General features: G+C 29.3%; 2 protein-coding genes across 10 annotated transcripts; both read left to right on the forward strand.

The window, feature by feature from the left end:
• Positions 1–7,660: 7,660 nt before the first annotated feature.
• On the forward strand, positions 7,661–11,865 carry LOC109790402 (protein phosphatase inhibitor 2). Of its 9 annotated transcripts, XM_020349548.3 has the most exons (6): positions 7,661–7,711; positions 7,842–7,910; positions 9,062–9,133; positions 9,292–9,407; positions 9,783–9,968; positions 11,365–11,865. In XM_020349548.3, the coding sequence occupies exons 3-6, from the start codon at positions 9,129–9,131 to the stop codon at positions 11,556–11,558; spliced, it is 501 nt and encodes a 166-aa protein (XP_020205137.1). In that variant the 5' UTR covers positions 7,661–7,711; positions 7,842–7,910; positions 9,062–9,128; the 3' UTR covers positions 11,559–11,865. The 9 variants fall into 9 exon arrangements, with proteins under 9 accessions (XP_020205137.1, XP_029126459.1, XP_082916217.1 ...); XM_029270626.2 differs by lacking the exon at positions 7,842–7,910 and having other exon boundaries at positions 7,693–7,711; positions 9,295–9,407; XM_083060091.1 differs by lacking the exon at positions 7,661–7,711 and having other exon boundaries at positions 7,730–7,910; positions 9,295–9,444.
• A 4,173-nt stretch (positions 11,866–16,038) lies between these two features.
• Positions 16,039–22,719, forward strand: LOC114916396 (uncharacterized). The gene is made up of 4 exons (XM_029273020.2): positions 16,039–16,394; positions 16,657–16,678; positions 21,559–21,601; positions 22,440–22,719. Exons 1-4 carry the CDS (start codon positions 16,088–16,090, stop codon positions 22,524–22,526), a joined length of 459 nt encoding a protein of 152 aa, XP_029128853.2. The 5' UTR covers positions 16,039–16,087; the 3' UTR covers positions 22,527–22,719.
• Positions 22,720–22,991: the final 272 nt, after the last annotated feature.

Genomic DNA, 22,991 nt, shown 5'->3' on the forward strand with positions numbered 1-22,991 from the left:
GATTAGTTTTCATTGTGTATTTCAACTAAAATATACAACACAAATGTATGTTTTTTATTTAAATTTAATGATACATGAACGTGTCAATCTATATGGGACAATAACTAATTTCTGTTATGTATTTAGAACACATACAAGAGAAATTAATTTTTATTGTACATAACTACACAATAAAAAACAGCATTTTTTCTGTTAAAAAACAAAAAAATACTTTTTCGATCTTAACTAATTTTGAAAAACAAAACCAAAAGAAAAGAATGGTGCGAATATCGAAACAGGTAGTGTATGATAAGTTGGTAACCATTTCTCTTTGGGCTTCTTCATTTCACCTTTGTCACTTTTTGAAATAAGAAATATTGCTTTTACGAATGTGTTGGCAGTCGCTTATGTTTTGTTTGGTGGAGGGTAAGGATCAGAAGGAAAAAGGTGGAAAAAAGTTACAAAATATTTAATAAAAAATATATATAAGAAATAATGTGAAATTTGTTTAATAAGATGAAAGCAGATGAGCAATAAAGATAAATTAAAAACTTTAAATTAAATATTTATATGAAATAAAATCATTTATATAATTATTATTTTATCTTTTTCTTACTTTTTTTTACCGATGCGTAAGCTTTATTTATATATATATATATATATGTGTGTTTATGCTTATTATATATAATATAATAAATTAAATTTAAATATTTTTAAATTCAAATAAATATATAAAATTGTTATTTGCAACATATGTTAAATTTTAAATTATAAATTTCAAAATAAAATTAAATATATTATCATTTTTTATTTTCATTATAATAACTAGAAGGATCAAGACATTTCGTGTCTCTAATAATTATACACGGACAAATATTATAAATTATAGAAGATATAAGAATTTTTTTTTTTTACAATCAAGGATATAAAGGTTCACAAAAAAGTAGAGACCAAAAGAGTAGTTAATAAAATGTATAGATAAAGATGTATTTTTTTTTATTATGCTAGGATTATTTTTTTTATCAAACTCTACTCAAACTTGAGACTTTAAGATTTAAAAATTAATTATATTACCAATTGAATCAACTATTGTTAGTATAAAGATGCATTTTGGAGTTGTTACGGTACCCTCAAAGATCGAGGAGTTTCAATACATTTTTATATATAAACTCATAAAAATTTTAAAAAAAATTAATTTAATTATAAAATGAATAATCCAAATTATACTTATAAAATAAAAAGTAAGATAAAATTATAGAGATTAAAATTATAAGATTTCAATAATATTATAAAATATTAAAAAAAATAATAAATAAATAAATAAATAGTAGAAATAAAAATTTATTAAAATTACAATATAAAAATTCAAAAATTTAAGACAAAAAGACAAAAAATATACTTAAAAAATTATTAAAATTAAAATATAGAAATTCAAAAATTTTAAGTAAAAAGATAAAAATATACTTAAAAAATTATTAAAATTAAATTATTTAAATATAATAATATTATTACAAATAAATTAGAATATATAAAATAAAAATAAAATGACTAAATAATTTAAAAACTAAGAGAATAAAATATCATAAATATTATTTAAATAAATTATTAAAAATATAAAATATAAAAAATTGTACTGATACTCTCTCAAATAACATGAGTACCATAGAATTTCTTAATATTTAAACGGAGGAGACGAAAATCTAAATATTGAGATACATTTTTAAGATGTGGAACTAAATTGATTCAATTAATTAAAGTAAGACTAAATTGAATCTAATAAATAATATAAAGAACAAAAAAATATATTTTTGTCTAATATTTACTCATACAAGATCATAATTATTTGTGATTAACTTTTTTTTATTATCAAGATTACTTATGACATTCATATATTATATTATAATTATTTTTTATTGGTAAAAAAATCATAAAGACATAACGAAAATTCTTCTCGCTTTAATCTAATTTACGAAATATTATATAACAATATAAGATTATAGTTAGTGTTGCATTAAGTTTTTTTCTTTTACCAATAAGATTACTTATGGTAGCATCATGATTACTGATGGATTATTAATTTTTTTTTTACCAAAATAAAATTACTTATGATATTCTATAATAACATATTTATTACATGTAATGTTATTGTTGTCTATATTAATTATAAATATAGAATGTATGTTGCATATTACAGCTATATATTGTTGTTATTATTGTAAATGTATATTAATTTGTATATAGGTAAATTTTGACTGAGATGATAAAAATAAATTTAAACCGAAAATATAAAATTAATTATGGTCAACTGTTTAACATAATTATAATGCATTATACTGATATATTTATTGTGTAGGGTTATATAAGTATAGACACAACAAGTGCCATAGACTACTCATATTCACATAAGCAATATATCTTCTTTCAATTTGTAATCCTCTGTTACAATCATGAGATTCTCACTTTCTCTTCTGTTTTTCATCGTTTTGCTATCTATAACGCAAGACTGTACTTGTCGTTTAGGCGACAATACAGATTTGAAAAGGAGTTCAGAAAAAAATGTTTCTTCTATGTTTAGTCAGAGTTATTCTGCTATTCTCTCCTCTTTGAATTCCAGGAAGATTAATAATTTTAAGAAAAAGCAAGAAAATGTGAATCGGCTAGTTCCCACTGGACCAAACCCTCTTCACAACTGATCAGATATCAGATATCAGATATGTATATCGCTATTCCAAAATAGACGACATGACACATGTATCTCATATGATACAAATAAAATAAAAGTTTCTTATCGTGAAATTATATTATTTGCACTTTTAATTCTGTGCATATTTATTCTTTAAATGTATTTTACGGGAGAAATTAGTCTCTATCTATTCACGAGAGATATTTATAAAAAAAAAACAAAATAAAACCATCGTTGTGGCCTTGAGCACGAATTGGTGAGGCAGCCGTTGAGAGTTTTATTATTGAAGGTACACAAAAAAAAAATGTTATTTTAGGAGAAATAGAATTTATCTTTTTTGATGTCTATTTAAATGACACACATATTTCTTTTAATTTTTAAAGATCACTCATACCTCTTAGAATAATATCATTGATTAAAGTAAGATAGAGAAAAAATAATAGCAAATTCATATTTGGTTAATTATATACATGTTTATCTTTTATTTTCGAATTACATACAATACTCTGTTTATTGTTCTTTAATTTTAAAAATATTAATTTCTTAACTCGTGCTTTAAAATTGTTTATTAAAATTGATATATTTTTAAAAGTATAACACGTGATATTTATGATATAATTTGAAGTTAAAATTGAGTAACACATTAAATCTTATTCAATTATTGGAGGGTGACTCTTCTTAACGGAGATAAGCCTAGGTGCAAGGCGGCATGGCAACATATGTTAGAGGTTTTATGTAGTAAATTGGCTTCATGGGAACACAAATATATTTCAATGGATAGAAGGGTGACTCTTATTAATGTCGTCTTTAATACTCTTCCATTGCATTATTTATCATTTTGGAGGATGCCACCGAGGATCATAAAAGAAGTGGTGAAGATTCAATGATATTTTTTATGGAATGGAGTGAAGGAGTCTTCTATAATTTGTTGGGTAAAGTAGGAGCAAGTGTGCAAACCAATTAAAAAAGGTGGTTTTGGTGTAAAAAATGTGGGATGGTTTAATATGAGTCTTTTAGATAAATGGGTGTGACAGGGATTGAAATTTCCTAATGTAATGTGAGTTCAAATTTAGCTTATCTGTGTTTCTAATTTCTTTAATTCTCTTTATGTTTTAAATTTTAGCCTATCTTTGTGATGTGTCATAATTATTGATTCATTTTTTAATGTGTAATGATCTATAATGATAATTCATAATCTCATATGAATGTGTTATATATTTAGTCATTTTTTAAACAACTGTGTATTTAATTATTTATTTATTTTACACTTTTAAATTTGATAACCGAGCACATAAGTAGTTTTCAAATAATTATAAAAATATTTTTTTTTTTACTTTGCCCAAGTCACTAAATATGATTGCCACCACCACTACCAGGAAATTTACCATTAATCAAGAAAAATTTATAAGGGCAACCTTTAATCCTTTACTTTTTTTTTTTAAGTTGAAAATGTAAAATTCATCTCAATTCATTAATTTTAATATAAAGACTATTATATAATTATATTTCTCATAATAAAAACATTTCTTTCACTCTATAAATTTTTTATATAAAACTATTATGTGTGAGAGAGTGACTTATTAACTTACACTCATTTTTTTAATTGCGCTATATTAACAAGTTATGATTACAATTTTCTTAAAATACATTCGTGATGAATCTTGCTATTTTATTCCACCTAAAAAATTGTCGTGGTGATGGTTGTGGTGATTGCACCGCCGTTGACCGTTGTCACCATTATTTCTATCGTTGTTGTCATTATTGTTATTGTCATTATTACTGTTGTCTTTGTCATCCTTTTGCTATCGTTGTCATTGTCACTACCATCATTGAAATCGATGGTGGCAACAGTGACAATGACAACAATGGTGGTAGTGGTGATAATGACGGTGATGATATTAGAGACAATGATAGTTGTAGTAACGATGAAAGTTGTGATAACAATTATATAATTATGAGAGTACATACTAATTTTGTTTTTTTGTCTTTTAATCCCACCTATCTATTTTAATCTAATGATTATTATTAATAGTTCTTATTTTTTTATATTAAGAAATTTCTTATTTGAATCATCCTCCAAAACTTAAATAAAATTGATTTATAGTCCCTGTAATTTGAAAAGAAAAATCTTATTTTAGTTCATCTACTCCAATTTCATTAGTGAATATGTAAAAGAAAACTCATCTTTTTGTCACAAAAAATTCACCTTCTATTGTTCTTATTAATCAAATATCACATTAAATTTAGTTGATGTTGCATATTTATCTCAATATATTACACTCAATTATGCATAATTAAGTTAAATGCATAAGTCAAATGTTTATTATATATAATTAAAATTTATAATAAATTATATATAACAATAAATATTGTGTTTGAATATAACATATATTTAAAAATTATATAAATAGATATTTTTAAACATATAAATTATATTTAGATTTATAATTGTTCTGGTATATTTAAAAGTCTTACATCGATTGAGAATTTAGGCTAAGGATAATTTATAAAAATCTTCTCTCCTTGACCCACCGAGACATCTTTATTTACCAATATTTATTTTTAAAATGTTAAAATTTATTTCATATATAATCATGATAACTAAAAATTGAATTAGATAAGAAATTAAAAGAATTCTTAAAAATCTTTTAGAAAAAGAAAAGTCCCTAAAAATACTATTACTCAAGAAAGATGTTCATGTTTAATATATAGGAGTTAATATTTTGATGCATGTTGTATGTTGTGTTTTCAACAGTTTAATAAGACTATGAGGGTTAAGAGACCTTAAGGGTTGAATTGTAGAGTCACAGTATAAGTTGAGTTCAATTGGACCAAAAAAGAAAAGAAATATAGGTTTTTGGAAACTAAAACTTCATAAGTTTCATTTACCAAAAACTATAAAGAGAAGTTAGAGATGAGAGCTTTGGGACTAGGGAGACAATTTCTTCGCTAGATTCTTCTGGATGCTTCCATATCCTTCCTAGAAGTTGAAATCAAGCTTTAGAAGCTACTTAAACATCTGTGGAGCATATTTGAGGAGAGAAGTTGATACTATAGGAAATTGAACTCTTCCTCCTCTTCCTCCTCTTCCTCCCTTTATATAAAAGGTGTTGTGGATCGTTATCAAATCTCAATGTCTCAAATTCGAGTCTTAGGTTTAATAAAAATATGACGCAATATATATATATATATATATATATATATATATATATATATATATATATATATATATATATATATATATATATATATATATATATATATATATATATATATATATATAGGATAGATTAGTTTAGAACTACTTTTTGTCCCCACTTGATAAATTAGTTTAAAACCATTTTTCGCCTCCATCTTTTTTTTTTTTATTTATAATTTTATTCTTAAATATTCAAATAATAAAAAAATATATTAAAAGTAACTCCTAATATTAAAAGTAACACCTCCTCCTCCTCCCCCTCCCCCTCCTCCTCCTTCTCCTCTTCCTCCTCCTCCTCCCCCTCCTTCTCCTCTTCCTCCTCCCCCTCCTTATCCTCTTCCTTCTCCTTCTCCCTCTCCCCCTCCCCCTCCCCCTCCTGATTGTTAATTATAGAGACAATAATGTCCAATACAAAAATGGAAATCAAAATTGTTACCAAAACTATCTCCTTTATATTTTATAACTGGAGTTGAAACATTTCATATCTTTATTAAAAATAAAATTAAAATTAAGTGATAAAAGTATGTTGGTCCAACTAGTATTATAGTTGGTCCTTGAGCCTTAAGGTCTTGAGTTCAAATCTTGGGTTTGATGAAAATATTAAAATTTTAAATTATTTTTAAAAATAATAAAAGGATATAATGGTCTAACAAATGTGGAGATCAAGGTGGTTATTAAAAGGGTATGTGTGGAGATCAAGGTGGTTACTAGAGGTATCCCTTTTATATATTAATATAGATAATTGGTGTCTCTATTAAAAATAAATTGAAAATTAAAATTAAGTAATAAAAGTATATTGATCCAATTGATGTTATAATTGGTTTTTAAGCTTTAAGATCTCGAGTTCAAGTTTTCAATTTGATGAAAATATCATTTTTAAATTTTTTAATAATAGAATAATATAATGGTCTAAAAAATATGAAAATCAAAGTGATTAGAAAAAGAAATATTCTTTTATCTAAACAAATATAAATATAAATATAAATATATAAAGGAGGGATCAAATGACTCTAAAAGTAACTTTTACTTAAGTTACTCCAGTTAATAACTCATGTTGTATGTTAAATTTTAACGATCCAATCGTTGCATTAAAAGATCTTAATGTATAGATCAAATATACAAATTTTAAAAAAAATTGAAAATCACATGATACTAGATTCAAATCAATGTATAAAATATTTTTATGATAATTTGCCAATTTGAATTAATGAAATGAAATATTAAATAATTTTAAAAAATTTAAAAATTTGTATACTTAATTTATGCATTAAGAACTTTTAATTTAACGGTTTAATCATTGAAATTTATCGTACAACATAAATTATTGAGTAAAGAAGTAAATTATTTGATTTCTCCTCCATAATATAAATATATATATGAGGAGGGTTATAATAATATTGGTATAACTTTTACTAGGTATTATACCTGCTTAATAACCTTATATTAAATGTGAATTTTGCAAATCCAACCGTTAGATTGAAAGTTCCTTACTCTTAGATCATATATACAAAATTTTATATTAATCCAAGATGATTTGATATTCATTCTTATAAAATAAAAATTGATATAATATATACATTTTAAAATATACTAAAATGTAATTACTTTTAAGTTCTTATACAATTTTAACAAAATTTAGTATACATATATAAAATGATATGAACTTTCAATTTAACGGTTGAAATTACAAAATTCACATTTAATATAAAGTTATTAAACAGTGTAATACTTGATAAAAATTATACCGGTGTAATTATAACCTCTATATATATATATATTATAATTCTTTATTATACTCTAATTAGCTTTTACAACTTGTAGGAGTTTTACAGCGGATTGGGTTTTTGAAGGTACAACTGTCTCTCTCTCTCCCTCTCGTGTATTTTCACTTCCATTTTAGATTTTCAATTCCGGTAGCTATTTGCTTCCCGAGAAAATGCGAGAAAAATGGAACATCACCTTTTGCATCTTTCATTTTAGACGGTGGCTGGGGTATACTTTCGTGCTTTCAATTTGACTATCAATTTTATTGCCACGATCTTCATTTTCGTAAGTCTACCTCCTTTTCCTGTTAAGACGACTCAATCAACAACTACATGCGCTGATTGGTGGTTAATAACATACTTTTTCTACAATAAGATGTTGCATGTGCTATTTGGTTATGAACTTCTCTACATTCATGCCTTTTGGTTATTTGTTCTGTGTCCCTTAAATGGAAATATCATTGTTTGATATGATTGAACGGCTTTAGTTGTTTATAGTTGTAATTGTGTTTCGCAGATTTGGAAAATTTTGTTAGGGATCAACGTTTTGAATTTTCATTTTATAGTTGCAACATAACATTATTTGATGTTATCTGGAATTTCAGATTCATGTCGTACAATGATACGGTCGCGTTATAAGTTCATGCAAAAGTGTATACCTAATGATCGATGGAAGGGATGAGATGGAATGGAATGGAATAAAATAAAATTTGGCTATTTGGTTATGAAATAGGGTAACGTCTTCATTTTATTAAGGAAGTTAATGAATAATAAGTTAAATTTCATCCCATTCCATCCTATATATTTTTGTGGGGAAGGGGTGGAGATTGGATGGGATGGAATGAAAACTTACTTCATTCCATTGCATGCTTTTCCACCAATCCAAACATAATGCATCTTCTTTTAATTATCATGACTGCAGCAGTAAAACCTTATTAATCACCGGTAGTTGTAGATGAAGACATGGTTGCATTCTTTCCCCAGTCTTTCCGTGAAATGATTTGCCGGCCTACTTTTTTCTTAAATTTTTTTTTTTTGAATCTTATCTGGTGGGGCAATACTTCTTGTCCTTTTTCTTATTGATAATGTATTTGATCAACTTTCTGTGGTTTTTGTTGATATACATTTTCCCTGCCTTCTATTTATGTAATTATCAATTTAGTATGTACCCGACAGAAAAACTATACTTGTGAGAAGATATGGATGAGTTATTTTTATTGGAATGCTTGATCATCTTGCGTATTCCATTTGCTGCTTCATCAAATACTCAGTTGACGTATATATTTATAACTGCTTTGGAATTCTTTAACTTGTTTTGAATGTTGTTTTTTCATTGATTTTGCTTGCTCCTTCCTTTGTTGTTCCTTTTTTATTTTTTTGTCATAATTTGTTTTGGGAGCTCTAGGACTTACCACATATAAACTTATTTTTTCCCAGTTGACCAAGCCACTTGAGAATAGCTTTGCATACTTTTGGTGTTCGAAGAGCTCTTCCATCAGCCAAAATGAAGTAATATTAGTAGTCTGGTTTATATTAATTTGCTTATTTGATTTGAGAAAACAAAATTATATTTGAAATATATCATAATATCATAATATCATAATTAGAAATATGTTTGATGAACTGACTAATCTTAATATTATGTGTCTCCCTTTGTTTTCACATAGCAGGGGACGTGTAAGATGGAATGAGGATAATATTGGCGAAATTGAAGCAAACAAACCCGTGAGGCAAAAAATCACTGAACCTAAGACTCCGTATCATCCTATGATTGATGACGACAGTATGTAAAGAAGATCAGTTAAACTGCATTTATCCTTGTAAACTTTCTTGCACGTATCAGAATAAGTACATTTGTATGGTTGTTGACTTGTGGCTTTCCATTAGAAATAATATTAGGAGGAAAAATAGAGATATTTTGTTACCGTCAATTTTACTGTTGCATTTAGTGAGTATCAAATTCTAAACCTTAGTTTGTCTCCCACTTGATTTAGTTTTTATATGATAAAAGCTACTTTAGTGGTTTAATGAAATTCTCTGTTGTGGAGTTTGATGAAGATCCTTGTTTGTAGATTTATTCTCAAGCTTACCCTTTAGCTCTATATCATAAGTCACTTTATTTGAAGCTACCTTTCATATGAGTAACCAAATCTTTCAGGTTCTCCGTCCCCTGTACGAGGAGATTTTGACGAATATATTGGTGATAAAAATCACTCAGCAAATGCTGAACAAAGTGCTTTTAATAATGCGGGGTGTTGTAGCAGAAAAGGAACTAGTCCTAGACAATCTAATGGTTGGACATCATCGGAGGATGAGGCAGAAGAAATTGAAGGAGATGAGGAAGGTAATATTAGTTCGTCATTTGGTGTTTTTAACAATGATCATTACCTTCATTTTTTATTGCAATCATTACTGCTTATATATTGCACTTGTTCATGACAATTTTGGTGTTGATGATCAATTTTTTATACCAACAATTTACATCTTCTGATAATATATCATATTATTACCTTACTTGGTAGAAATTATGTGTAAAATGGAAAGATAAGGTGGAAAGAAGTCGACCTATTTAAATTTTGAGATGATATTTAATCTGTTTTCAGTGTAAACAAGGGGAGTTAATTTAAATTTGTTTGTCTAAGACAGCTACAAGAAATGATTGTATAATGCAGTGAGTGTAGTAAATATTAAACAAGATGATTCTAAGTTTAGGACAGATCGCGCATCTTTGACCCGAGAACCCTGGGCAATTTTTACACATTTTCCATTTTTGGCATATCTAGAGTTTGGAGTAATTTAGTTATTAGCATCTTACAATTCACTGTTCGTTCGAATCTTCCGATTCAATACAATATGGTTTACCTATCAATTTGCATCACATGATAAATCTCAAATGATTTTGTATCTTTTAATACATAAATGAATATGTGCAATTTCTTATGATTAATATGGAGCATACTATTTAACAGTGCGTTATTTTTTATTACTTTTCTTTTAGTAATTCTCATGAAAAGAATTGAAAAGTTGCATCGGATTAAATTGTTAAATGAGAAGGAATTGAAGTAACATTTCCAAACTTGTCCTATTTGATTATTTAACTACTTTATTTGTCATCTACTCATTCAATGCATGTACCTATTTGGTTATTAATTTGCATTACACGATGAATCTCAAATGACTGTATCTTATGTCACATAAATGAATATGTGCAATTTCTTATTATTAATATGGATCGTACTATTTAACAATTCGTTATTTTTTTATTATTTTTTTGTTACTTTTCTTTCACCAATTCCCATGAAAAAAATTGAAAAGTTGCATCAGCTTAAATTGTTAAATGAAAAGGAATCGGAGTAACATTTCTAAACTTATTTGATTATTTCATAACTTTATTTGTCATCCACTCATTCACTGCATGTACTCTTTTTGGTTATTTCATTGCTTGGTTTCCATTTGTCTAAAATAAGACCTATGGTTAAGTTGTTTTTATCTGTTTCTAGTTAAAATCATTACATTAAACACTATATATTATTTATATCATATATTTAAGGTTATTTTTCATTGTCTTTTAATCTTACAATTGAATACAAATTATGATTCATGATTCAAAAATTAGATCGAAAATTCACTCTTTGAATCTCAGTTTGATAACCTTAAGTTTTTGTGTTGGTAGATTACTTATACTATTCTGACCTAGATTTTTTTTCCTTGGTTGGGAATATTATTTGATTCTTAAACAGATAAAAGTTTCAGTTTTAAAGAGCACAGGAAGGCCCACTATGATGAATATCTCAAAGTCAAAGAACTGCAACAGAAGTCTTCAATTCTAGAGGATAGTAGTGATGAAGATAACAATGCCGAGCTTCCCAAGGGGAAGAAGAAAAATGACTCATCTTCTCCAATGAGTGATACCGGCAGTGGTGAAGAAGACTAACACCGAGGAGAAATAATGTCTTTCATTCAATGCCTCCAACTAAATGCTTCTTATATGTTCAACAAATAAAACCCACTCTGTTTTCTTTAGCCTTTGTGTATGATCGGCAGGAAATAACAGAAGGATCCACTGTATTTATTGTGTCTTTTGTGTAAAATATCTTTTCTTTTTTTCCCCCTCAAAAAAAAAAATCTTTTCTTTTTTTCATTTGGTATGTTCATCTGAACTTGCATGAACATTCAAATTAGATCCTTGTAATATGTCAAATTAGATTTCCTTTTTGCCAGCAACAAACATTCTTGTGATATGATTATGAGTGTGATTTCTAAGATGTTGCACTCCAAAGGTGGCATTTTAGTAACTGTTTTTTTTGGTAAATAGAGATGATCATAAACTAAAAAAGCTAAACAATTACAATCTTAGATACTGCATCTCTAGCAACAGCCAAGAGATAATGTTTCAAGGGGAGGGGGTGGAGAATCCAATTCCAGATACGCAAAATTATAATTCGGACTCAACCGAGCAAGAAAATTAGTACATACATTACTCTCTTGTAAAGTATGTCTTTGCTCAACAGTCGAATTATAAGATAACAACTCATGAATAATCATAATAATAGAAGCATATATGATATATGTGTCTATTGTCACAATTCTGTTTCACCAACAATAAAGCACAAGACAAGTCTAAAAGATACAAAACATTGGAGTACTTGAGTCTCTTTGCCAAGCACAACCCAAAAAGCAATGCAATTAATTCAATTTTTGTGTTATCAGCATTTCCAATATGGCCGTAAAAGCCTCTAATCCAAATCTCAGAGGAATCCTGAATAAGGCCTCCAAAATCAGCTGGTCTTGGTTGTCTCAGATAGTCTGAAAGCTGCCATCAACATGCAGTGACACCTGATTACCCATAGCCTATGCATACAAACCCAAACCTCCTTTGTTCTCGAATTAGGCAAACTGTTGCCTCCCTCATAAGCCCGCGAGCTGGCTTCATGCAAGGAAACCACCTGTTGCACTAAGCTCCAAGGATTGCTCACCTTTTGGTTAAAAATATGCTCATTCCCAGCCTTCCACAACATCCAGCATGCAACTAGAGGGAGCGTTCCAAACTGGTCAAGGCTTGTTCGCAACCAAGTGATCCATTGAATGCTCAATGTCGGTGGTTTAATTGCCTTCAAATGCAACAATTTCCAAACCGTGGTTGCACACTCACATTGAAAGAGAACATGCACAACATCCTCACAACCATTGCCACACCTCTGGCACACTTCGTCATCACTGACCCTGTCTCTTAAAGAGCATGTGTCTCGTTGGCATCGCTTGCTTGCAAAGCTGCCAAGAAAAAAACATAATAAATTGTTAGTCACCCTCCCTGCTCTGTTTAGCGCCCTCCCTTTCCAAGCTGCAAGTTTGGATTGCTCACCTTATCCACCACCTCATTAAATAAATTGTTAGTCACCCTACCATGCACCATGTTAGAGCCGAGGTACTTATCCAAATTATGCGTAAGCCTGAGTTGAGATATAGCAGTGTCTTGTTCTTTCTGTCAGTGTCTTGTACTTATGAACATTTACTTTTAAGTCCGGAAGCTGCACAAAATTTCTCCAAGATAGAAGCCCTTTTGAAGGCATTTCAGTAATTAAGGTTGTCTTATATTATTAAGTTTTATTGAGAGAAATTAAAACTCACATTTAAGATTTGATTATATTTTTAATAATATTACCTATTGTATAAAATACTAATAAAAATAAAAACCAGTGATCATCCTATTGCTTTGTAAAACAATTATTCTAGGAATTGATTGTGAACCAAAATGAAATGCTTGTTTTTACCGATAATTAAATTAAGCCCACTTGAACACCTTTTCAGCGGTATTTGCAACTTCAGAAGTAAGAACGATGGTCGAGTTTAGTGACTCCGTCAAAACTCAAAAATAAATAAATAAATAGACAAAACCCTAGTACTATACCAAATAAATACTTGGAGAGATGTTTCCATCGTTTGACTTATTTTTTTGTAAACGTCAATTTCTATAATAAAAGCTTACATCATAATAGTATAAATAATACAATGCAAATAAAAACAAAAGCTTTATTTATTAAATGCATAACTTGTCTTATTAGTAATATAAATATTAAAATTATCAAGCAGATACACAATGAATCGTTTGTTTTATTAATTAGTGATTAATGATTTTGAGTTTGAGTTAAAGATGGATAGTTAGTTGGGTTAAATATTTGAACATGGAGTTTTGAGTTCAAATTAAAGTTAAAGTGAGGTGAATCTGTCCAAATTTTGCTTGATAAAAAAATTTGAGCTAACCAAATTAGTTTTAGGATGGTGTGTATCCCAAATTTATCTGATTAGAAAAATCTGATACAATAAAATTGTGTTAATCCTACATATAAAATCATTTTTGGATCTTTTATCTCTAACTCGTTTATAAGTTTAAAAATTGAAATCCAAACCATGGAAATGATTCTAAACAACTTAGATAGCACAAATCTAACATTAAATCCAACATACAACATAGATGCATCAAGAAATCATCAATTTTGGTTCTTAGGTTCATCAATCCCAAAGTCTCAACTTCACCATCCTCAACAACTACCTCAAGAATAACAATTTAAGCCACCAATGGGCTAATCAACAACAAATGCAACATGCAATAACTTCAAAGAATAAAATAACAAGTTTTCCTTACCTCAATTGTTCCAAAATCAAGGAAAGGAAAGGAAAGGAAAGGAAAGAAGAACAACAAAAATCAAACATTTCAAAAACTATAACAACTTCATTATTTGATTCTCAACTCTTTAACTTTGAATCTCAACTCAGCTATCACAACACTATTTTAGGAGAAGAATTGAAACACTCCTATAAAGTCAAAAAGAAGAAAATAACTATTTTAACTCTAGAGTTTATTTTTTATAGAACTCTAATAAATGAACTTATGAAGTTTAAGTCATCATAAATTCTTATATACCTCCCCCAAAACTTTGTTAACTTTAACCTTGATACAAAACAACCTCAATTAACTAAACTTTTAAGAATTTCCTAATCCTTTGAGTTTTAAAATACCAAAACAACACATAAGCATAAATCAATTAAATATTAAAATTTAAAATGAACAAACAACTCTCAACACAATGTTACACAATTTAACTAACAAAAATATATAATTTTAATAATTTTGTGAATATTTATTTAACTAAAAATCATTTTAATAATATTTTGTGAATATTTATTTATGTTATTAACTATATCATTTAGGTATTCAGCTGACCAATACTTTTAGTTGAAATAAGCATTCACCGGGTTTTTTTACATTTAATTATTCAAGTTTAGAAAGTTAGAGTCAAAAGTAAAATGTTTAATCAAGTATATGTATACTAATATATTAGTTATTTATCAAATTTAGTCCCGCAAAAATTTAATGTTCGAATTTTTAAGAGTTATAAATATTTATGGTAATTAAAGTGAAAGAAAATTATGTGAATTTTTCTATAAATTTTTTTTATGAAGAATCTTCAACTTTAGTATACCAAAAATAAGTATATAACTTTTTCTTAAAATTAAAAGATAAATTACATTCTTAAATATTATTGATATGAATTGACGATAGGTTTCTGTAGATGATGTTCTCCATATCTAAATTTTAACTAAACAAATTTAAGTATATGAAGAAATTTAAAAACAAAAATAAAATTCAGTTGATAGAAAAAATAGATGTAAAAACACAAGTTAAACTCTGTCTTCGTTTATTTTCTTACTATACCAAAAAGTAAAAAGACAGAAAGTATTAAACATAATTATTACACATTAATATTTAACTGTATTTATGATGATAGTCATTTGTTAGGAGAGATTACACTTATATTAATGATCTCTCTATTTTAAAATATTAATTTAGCCTTCTACAAAATAAATAATGATTTTAATAAGAAATTATTGTTAGCATAATTTTTTTGAATATAAGTTAAAAAATAATCATTATAATTATGATGTAAATAAGTTATAATTAAGGTAGTGATAGATTTTGGTTAGCAGAAATGAATTTGTTTGGAGCGTGGGTAGTTGATGATGGGGATTCCTATCCGTCTGGACAAGATTAATTAGTACGCCCTCCATTTTTTATTCATACGTTTAAGATTTTACATAAGAATTAAAAAAATATTAAAATTTTAGTTTTAAAAATATTTATTACTAATTTTTTTATTTTATTCTTATTTTTTATAAGTATTTTATTAAAAATATGTTATTTTTTTAAATGTAACATTAACTTCTTATAAATAATTAGAGAAAAAAATAAGTAGACATTAAAAATAAATAAATACATTATTTAGTAAACATATATTAATTATCAAGGATAAAAAAGAAAAAAAAATTATTAATTTTAATAAAATGATAATAAAAAAATAATAAGTTCTGACAAAAATAAAAAACGGAGTAGTTAAAAGAAGTATGAAGATATTTTGGTTCTAAACTAGGCTGGGCAGCTAATAAAGCCACCCTATCCCATTCGCCATGCTCATCACTTCTGTTTGCTACACCTCTTCTCTCTTGACTCTTGATCCCATGGAATTGGAAAAGGGATCCACCCTCCACCTCCAACAACCCCAAACGCCGTGGGTTTGGACCGACGAAAAGCACCTTCACTTCCTCAACACCATGGAAGCCTCCTTCGTCCGCACAATGCTCCACCACTACGGCCTCGTCTCCACCCAACCCCTCCGCCTCGACCGCTACCTCCCCGACACCTCAGAATCCACCTTAGATTCCAAACCCAACCGCACCCGCACCCGCACCCGACCCAACCACCATGCACCTTCAGGTACGCAACCCTACCCTCTTCCGCAAGTGTGTTTGACCAAACAACACGCAAACAAAAGGAATTTCGTAATTCCTGGAAAATACGGAATATACCTCTTAGATATTTTTACTTTAAGTCTTTCATTTTTTTATTCCCCTTCCTTTCTTTCTTTTTTATATTCCTCATTATCTCATCACAACTCTAAAATATCTCTACCTCCACCTACATCACCTTTTATTTTCTCACCTTATTTAATTTAATTAATTATTTTTTGTTGTGACAGATTCAATGAGCCCTAGGACGCGAGTGGGTGTTAGCATATCAGCAGAAAACATGAAAGGGAAAACTTCAGATTATTATTGATCAACCTGCTAACAATGTACAATCCTTATTGTTTAAATACAAAAGCTAGAGTTAGCTTGAAAACAGAAAACGGTTAAGAAGATAACCAAAAGATATTTGACTAAACTAATTAGATAAAATATAACGGATTAAAGTGTTAATCCTAATACCCCTTCTCAAGTTGGGTGATAAATGTTTAATAAACCCAACTTGGAGATAGCAGTATGAAATGGTTTAGGAAATAATGCTTTTGTAAAAGCATCAGCCAATTGATTTGCAGACAGAACATGAATCAAATGTAGAAGACCCTCTTGAATTTTGATGCGAATTAGGTGACAATCCACTTCAATGTGTTTTGTTCTTTCATGAAATGTTGGATTTTTGGAAATTTGTATAGCTGATTGACTATCAGAAAAGGTTGCAAATGGAGTTGGAATTTTGATATGCATACTATCACACAAGTATTTAAGCCACTGTAACTCACATGTAAGAGAGGCCAATGCTCTATATTCAGCTTCGGATGATGATCTGGAAACAGTGGATTGTTTCTTGGATTTCCATGAAATTAGAGAGTTGCCTATAAAAATACAATAACCGGTAACAGATCTGCGGGTAGTGGCACAAGTGGCCCAATCTGAGTCGGAAAAAGCTTGAATTTTCAATGGATTGGTGGAGGAATAAAACAAACCAAGACCAGGAGCACCTTTAAGATATCTAACAATTCTTAGAGCAGCCTGCATATGAGGTTCTCTGGGCTTAGAAACAAATTGACTCAATTGTTGGACAGAAAAACTTATATCTGGCCGAGTATTTGTCAAATATAGAAGCCTGCCAATTAGTCTTCTAAAAACAGTGGGATCATGTAACAAGTCACCATGATCAGCATGTAACTTCATGGCTGGATCTGCAGGAGTTGGAGCAGGTTTACATCCAAGGAGACCTGTTTCATCAATTAATTCTAAACAGTATTTTCTTTGATTTAAAAGAATCCCCTTCTTAGATCTAGCAACTTCAAGGCCTAGGAAGAACTTTAAGGAACCAAGATCTTTGATATGAAATTTATTATGAAGATGAGCCTTGACTTTCTTAATTTCTGTCATATCATTGCCACTGAGGACTATGTCATCAACATAGATTAAAAGTATAGTAATAGAAGACCCTGTAAAATTTACAAATAATGAATGATCTGCAAAACTTTGCTTGTAACCCATTAAGGTAAGTTCTGAGGTGAGTTTTTGGTTCCAATTTCGACTGGCCTGTTTAAGGCCATAAAGGGATTTTTCTAGTTTGCAAACTAGTTTGGATGAAGGTAATCTTAAACCTTGAGGGGGTCTCATGTATACTTCCTCATCTAAGTCCCCATGCAGAAATGCATTATCTATATCTAATTGATGTATGAACCAATTATGAGATGAAGCAAGAGCAAGTAAAAACCTTATTGAAGTAATCTTAGCAACCGGTGAGAAAGTTTCAAAATAGTCAATTCCCTCAGTTTGTGTAAAGCCTTTGGCTACTAGCCTAGCCTTATATCGTTCCACAGTACCATTTGCTTTATGCTTAGTTCTGTAAACCCATTTACATCCAATTAACTTCTTTCCTGGAGGAAGAGTTACCAAAGACCAAGTTCTATTTCTTTCTAAGGCATCAAGTTCAGCAATCATAGCTTGTTTCCAACAGTCTTTTGTGCTAGCTTCTTTGAAACTTGTAGGCTCAATATGTGCAGATATGGAATTACAAAAGAAGGTATGATCAGTAGAACATTTTGAATATGACATATATAAATGCATAGGATAAAGAGAATTAGAAGTAGAATCAGAAGAAACAGTATTGTAACAGTGATATTGATCTAAGTATCCGGGTCTAGATTTAGATCTCAAAGAGACACGGGTAGTAATAGGTTGAATTTGTCCAGTTTCTATTGGAATAGATTGCGACATCTCAATAGGAGGGTCTTGAGTATGATTTTCAAAATTGTTAGAAGCATTTTCAATAGAGTTGGGATTATTAGTTAAATGATCACTATAGGATGGAAAAAAATCATATGGCTGAAAAATATTATCATTACTGATAGGTACAATATTAGAATTAGATTGATTATCAAAAACATTGATGTATGGAAAAACTGTTTGATGAAAAATAGCATGTCTGGATAATAAGATAGATTTTGAGTGCAAATTAAAAAGAACAAAACCTTTAGTTCCAGTTTTAAAACCAAGGAAAATGCATTTGTGTGCTCTCGGTTCTAACTTGTTTCTTCCTCCAGATAAAGTAGAAACATAAGCAAGACAGCCAAATGTTTTTAAATCATGCAGATTTGGCTTTTGATTAAAGATCATTTCAAATGGAGATTTGTTGTTAAGGAAAGGAGTTGGTAATCTATTTATAATATGCACAGCATGTTTTATGGCAAATGACCATAATGACTTAGGAACTTTAGACTGAAAGAGAAGTGATCTACAGACATTCAAGATATGTTGATGCTTCCTTTCAACAATTCCATTTTGTTGAGGGGTCTCAACACAGCTTGTTTCATGAAGAATTCCTTTAGTATTAAAAAAATCTTTAAGAATAAATTCTTTTCCATTGTCGGATCTAAGCTTCTTTAATTTGCATGAAAACTGATTTTCAGTAAGGAGGATAAAATTTTGTAAAATACTCCTAACCTCAGTTTTATTTTTCATGAGATGAATCCATGTGAAACGACTATAATCATCTACTATAGTTAAAAAGTATTTGTAACCTTCAATAGATTGAACATTTAAGGGACCCCAGATATCAACATGAATAAGTTCAAAAAAATGTGTAGATTTGGTTATACTTATAGGAAAAGATAATTTCTTTTGCTTAGCAAAAGAACAAGTGTCGCAAGCATCAATTTTATGAAAAGGAATATCAGTATGATGAGAAGAAATGATTTGAAGAATTTTATTAGAGGGGTGACCCAATTTATTGTGCCATACAGAGCCAATATCAGTAATGTGTTTGTTATATGAAACAGAATTACAATCTGCTATTCCAATAGAAGAAGTAGACAATTCATTTTGTTCCAAGAGCTGAAACAATCCGTGAATCTTCTTAGCTACTCCAATCCTCTTGAAGGTGGGTATCTGCACAATAATGCAATTGTTTTGACAAAATACCACAATGCAATCATTGGTGGCAATAAGTTTTGGAATTGAAATCAAATGTACTGTGAAGTCAGGTACATATAAAACGTTATGGAGAACCAAGTTATTAAGATGAATGGTGCCTGTAAAGCTAGCAACAGAGTATTGATTATTAGGTAGTCTAATAGATATAGGTTTAATGGGTGTAAGAGTATTAAAACTAGCTTTAGAGGGGCAAATATGGTCAGTGGCACCACTATCCAATATCCATCTAGGTTGAAAAGAAGGAATACCTGGATGATTATCAGTGCTTTGATAAGCACTGTTGACAGAAGAATTATTGGTTGGGGGTTGTTGAAGAAGAGCTAAAAGAGCCTGATATTCATCCCGAGAGAAATAGAATTTGTTCTGAGATTTAGTTTCCTCCAGTACAGAAGTATCTTGAACGCTTGTGGATCCAGTTTCAGCATTGTTGGCAGAAGATTTTGTGGAATTAGAAGGCAGATTGTTGTTGTTTTTGTAGCCAGGAGGGAATCCATATATTTGAAAACATGTATCTATGTTGTGGTTGGTTTTTCTGCAGTTAGTGCAGAATTTTGTGGTTTTATTGTTTCCTCTACCATTAGCTCTGCCAAATCTTCCACCACCACGAGTATTAGTGAAGCCACCTCTATTTGGGAAAGTAGTTTTGGTTGAATCGGAATTAATTGTTGCTAAAGCTATAGACTCTTGAGAATTTGATCCACCAAATTCACGTTCTTGTTGAAGTATCAAGGAAAAAGTGTGAACCATATCAGGCATAGGTTCCATTAACATCACTTGAGATCTGACTTGGGAAAATTCATCATTAAGGCCTCGTAGAAATTTAATAACACAATCATCATCACGTTCTTTTTGAATCTTGGCAATAAGACCACAAGAGCACGTAACTGAACACTTACATACCAAAATCGTGCGATACATGGATAATTCCTTCCAAAGAATTCGTAAACGAGTATAGTATTGAGACACAGAGAGATCACCTTGTTTGAGTTGTTGTACCTCCTCTTGAAGATCAGCAATTCTGAATTTGTCGCCATGGGTGAAACGATCGCAAAGATCTTTCCAAATTTCAGCAGCGGTATCCATCCACATGACAGATTGCTTTATGTCAGAGGTCATAGATCGCGTTAACCATGACATTACCATCTTGTTGCAGCGACGCCATGCCTCATGCAAAGGATCTTTTGAATCTGGACATGGAATCTTGCCAAGAATAAAGTGTTCTTTGTTCTTTGTTTCCAGAGCCACGAGCATATCGTGTTTCCATTGTTGAAAATTAGTATCAGAAAGTAATGGTGTGACGAGAACAAGAGCTGGATTTTCTCCAGGATGAAGAAAGTACGGATTGCTTGGGTTGATAAGGTGATCGGAAAGTTGGTTTTGGTCGGAATTTTTATTGGATTCTGCCATGGTTGGTAAAGAATAGATGAAAAAGGAAAGGTTCAATGAAATTAAAGGAATGCGGAAGTTATGGATCTTGAGGACGATGATACCATGTTAGCATATCAGCAGAAAACATGAAAGGGAAAACTTCAGATTATTATTGATCAACCTGCTAACAATGTACAATCCTTATTGTTTAAATACAAAAGCTAGAGTTAGCTTGAAAACAGAAAACGGTTAAGAAGATAACCAAAAGATATTTGACTAAACTAATTAGATAAAATATAACGGATTAAAGTGTTAATCCTAATAGTGGGGAGCAGAAGAAGGAGAAGGAGATCATCCGCGGAGCAGGTGAGTTTGTGGGTGAAGAATTGGAACAACTTTGCATTTCCATCTCTTTCTTCCCAAGCACGTTTTCCTTTTCTTTCATCTCCCTTCTTGTTGGCCCCTTTAAGTTCCATTTAATTCACTACTTGGCACACCCATCATATTTAATACTATTTTCACGCTCCAACTTCAATGTGGGAGCGCTTTTCTCTTTTCACTCTCCATTTCCACAACAATACTATCACCCTTTCCGCCCAAAAATTAATACAATCCATCTTCAGACACCTCATCATTTCATTTCTTAAATTTTACAACTTAATCACATTTTTTGTAAAAAACAAAATTTCACATTTTATTATATATTTATCAACTTTGTACAACTGATCCTAGATTTTCAATGCACTGCATTCATGAGACATGTCATATTCACCATTCAAATAATACGTTACATCAATAATTCTAATTAATAATTAACATCTCACAATAATAGTTAATATAGTACATTAAATAATAAACAAAATAGCAAAAATATGTAAAATTTAAAGTTTAAACGACCAAACTTACAATTTTAAAAATTAAATAATAAATTTTTTAAAACAATCAAACTTATGTTAAATAGTGTTATTAAGCCTAAATTTAAAATATCAACTGAAAATGTAAATCATAAGATATTAATCGAAGAATTTAATTTTAGATTGTGATGAATATTAGGGACTTTATTATAAAAGTGAATAATTCTTTTATAAACAGTAATTATAGTTGAATCATAATGTAAAGATAGCGTGCATGATTTATTTTGTGTAGAATATGAGTATTAAGTTGAGATATATAAGGAGTAAGGGGTTTATATATGTTTCCGCAGGCCATGGTGGCAGAAATAGAAAATGGAAGAGAAAGTGGTGCTTGCCTTGTCGGAGGGGATGATAAACAACCCACAGCTAACATTTAGGGTGGTATACCTCTTCGGAGTCTGCCACCAAAGAAACATTCATCCACTCTCTTTTTACTTTTTTCTTTTCATTACCAATTATTCTTTCCCCTCTCTATCTCTCTCTCTTTGGTTTTTAATTTCTTCTACTAGTATTTCTTTTGTTTGTCCAAACGATTATCTTGTAATGCAGTGCTCATTCCTTTTCTTTTTATTTTTTGTGTGTTTCTAATATTTAAGTGGTATTATTTATTAGATGGTAGAAGCTTGCATGCGTGTGCAATAAGAGCAAGAATTTAAATAAAGTATTAGGAAAAAAGAGTCTACAATTTTTTAAAAAAATATTCAATCACAAATCATTAAAAAGTATGATCAATTTAAATTATAAATAGATATAATGTGATACAAATAAAATAAAAAAAATATAAAAAAATATAAGAGATGAATTAATGATAGATATAGGTATATCATTGCTCTAAACACATC

Source organism: Cajanus cajan, chromosome 7, assembly GCF_000230855.2.
Source record: "Cajanus cajan strain Asha chromosome 7, NIPB_CcT2T_4, whole genome shotgun sequence".
Classification (NCBI taxonomy): domain Eukaryota; kingdom Viridiplantae; phylum Streptophyta; class Magnoliopsida; order Fabales; family Fabaceae; genus Cajanus; species Cajanus cajan.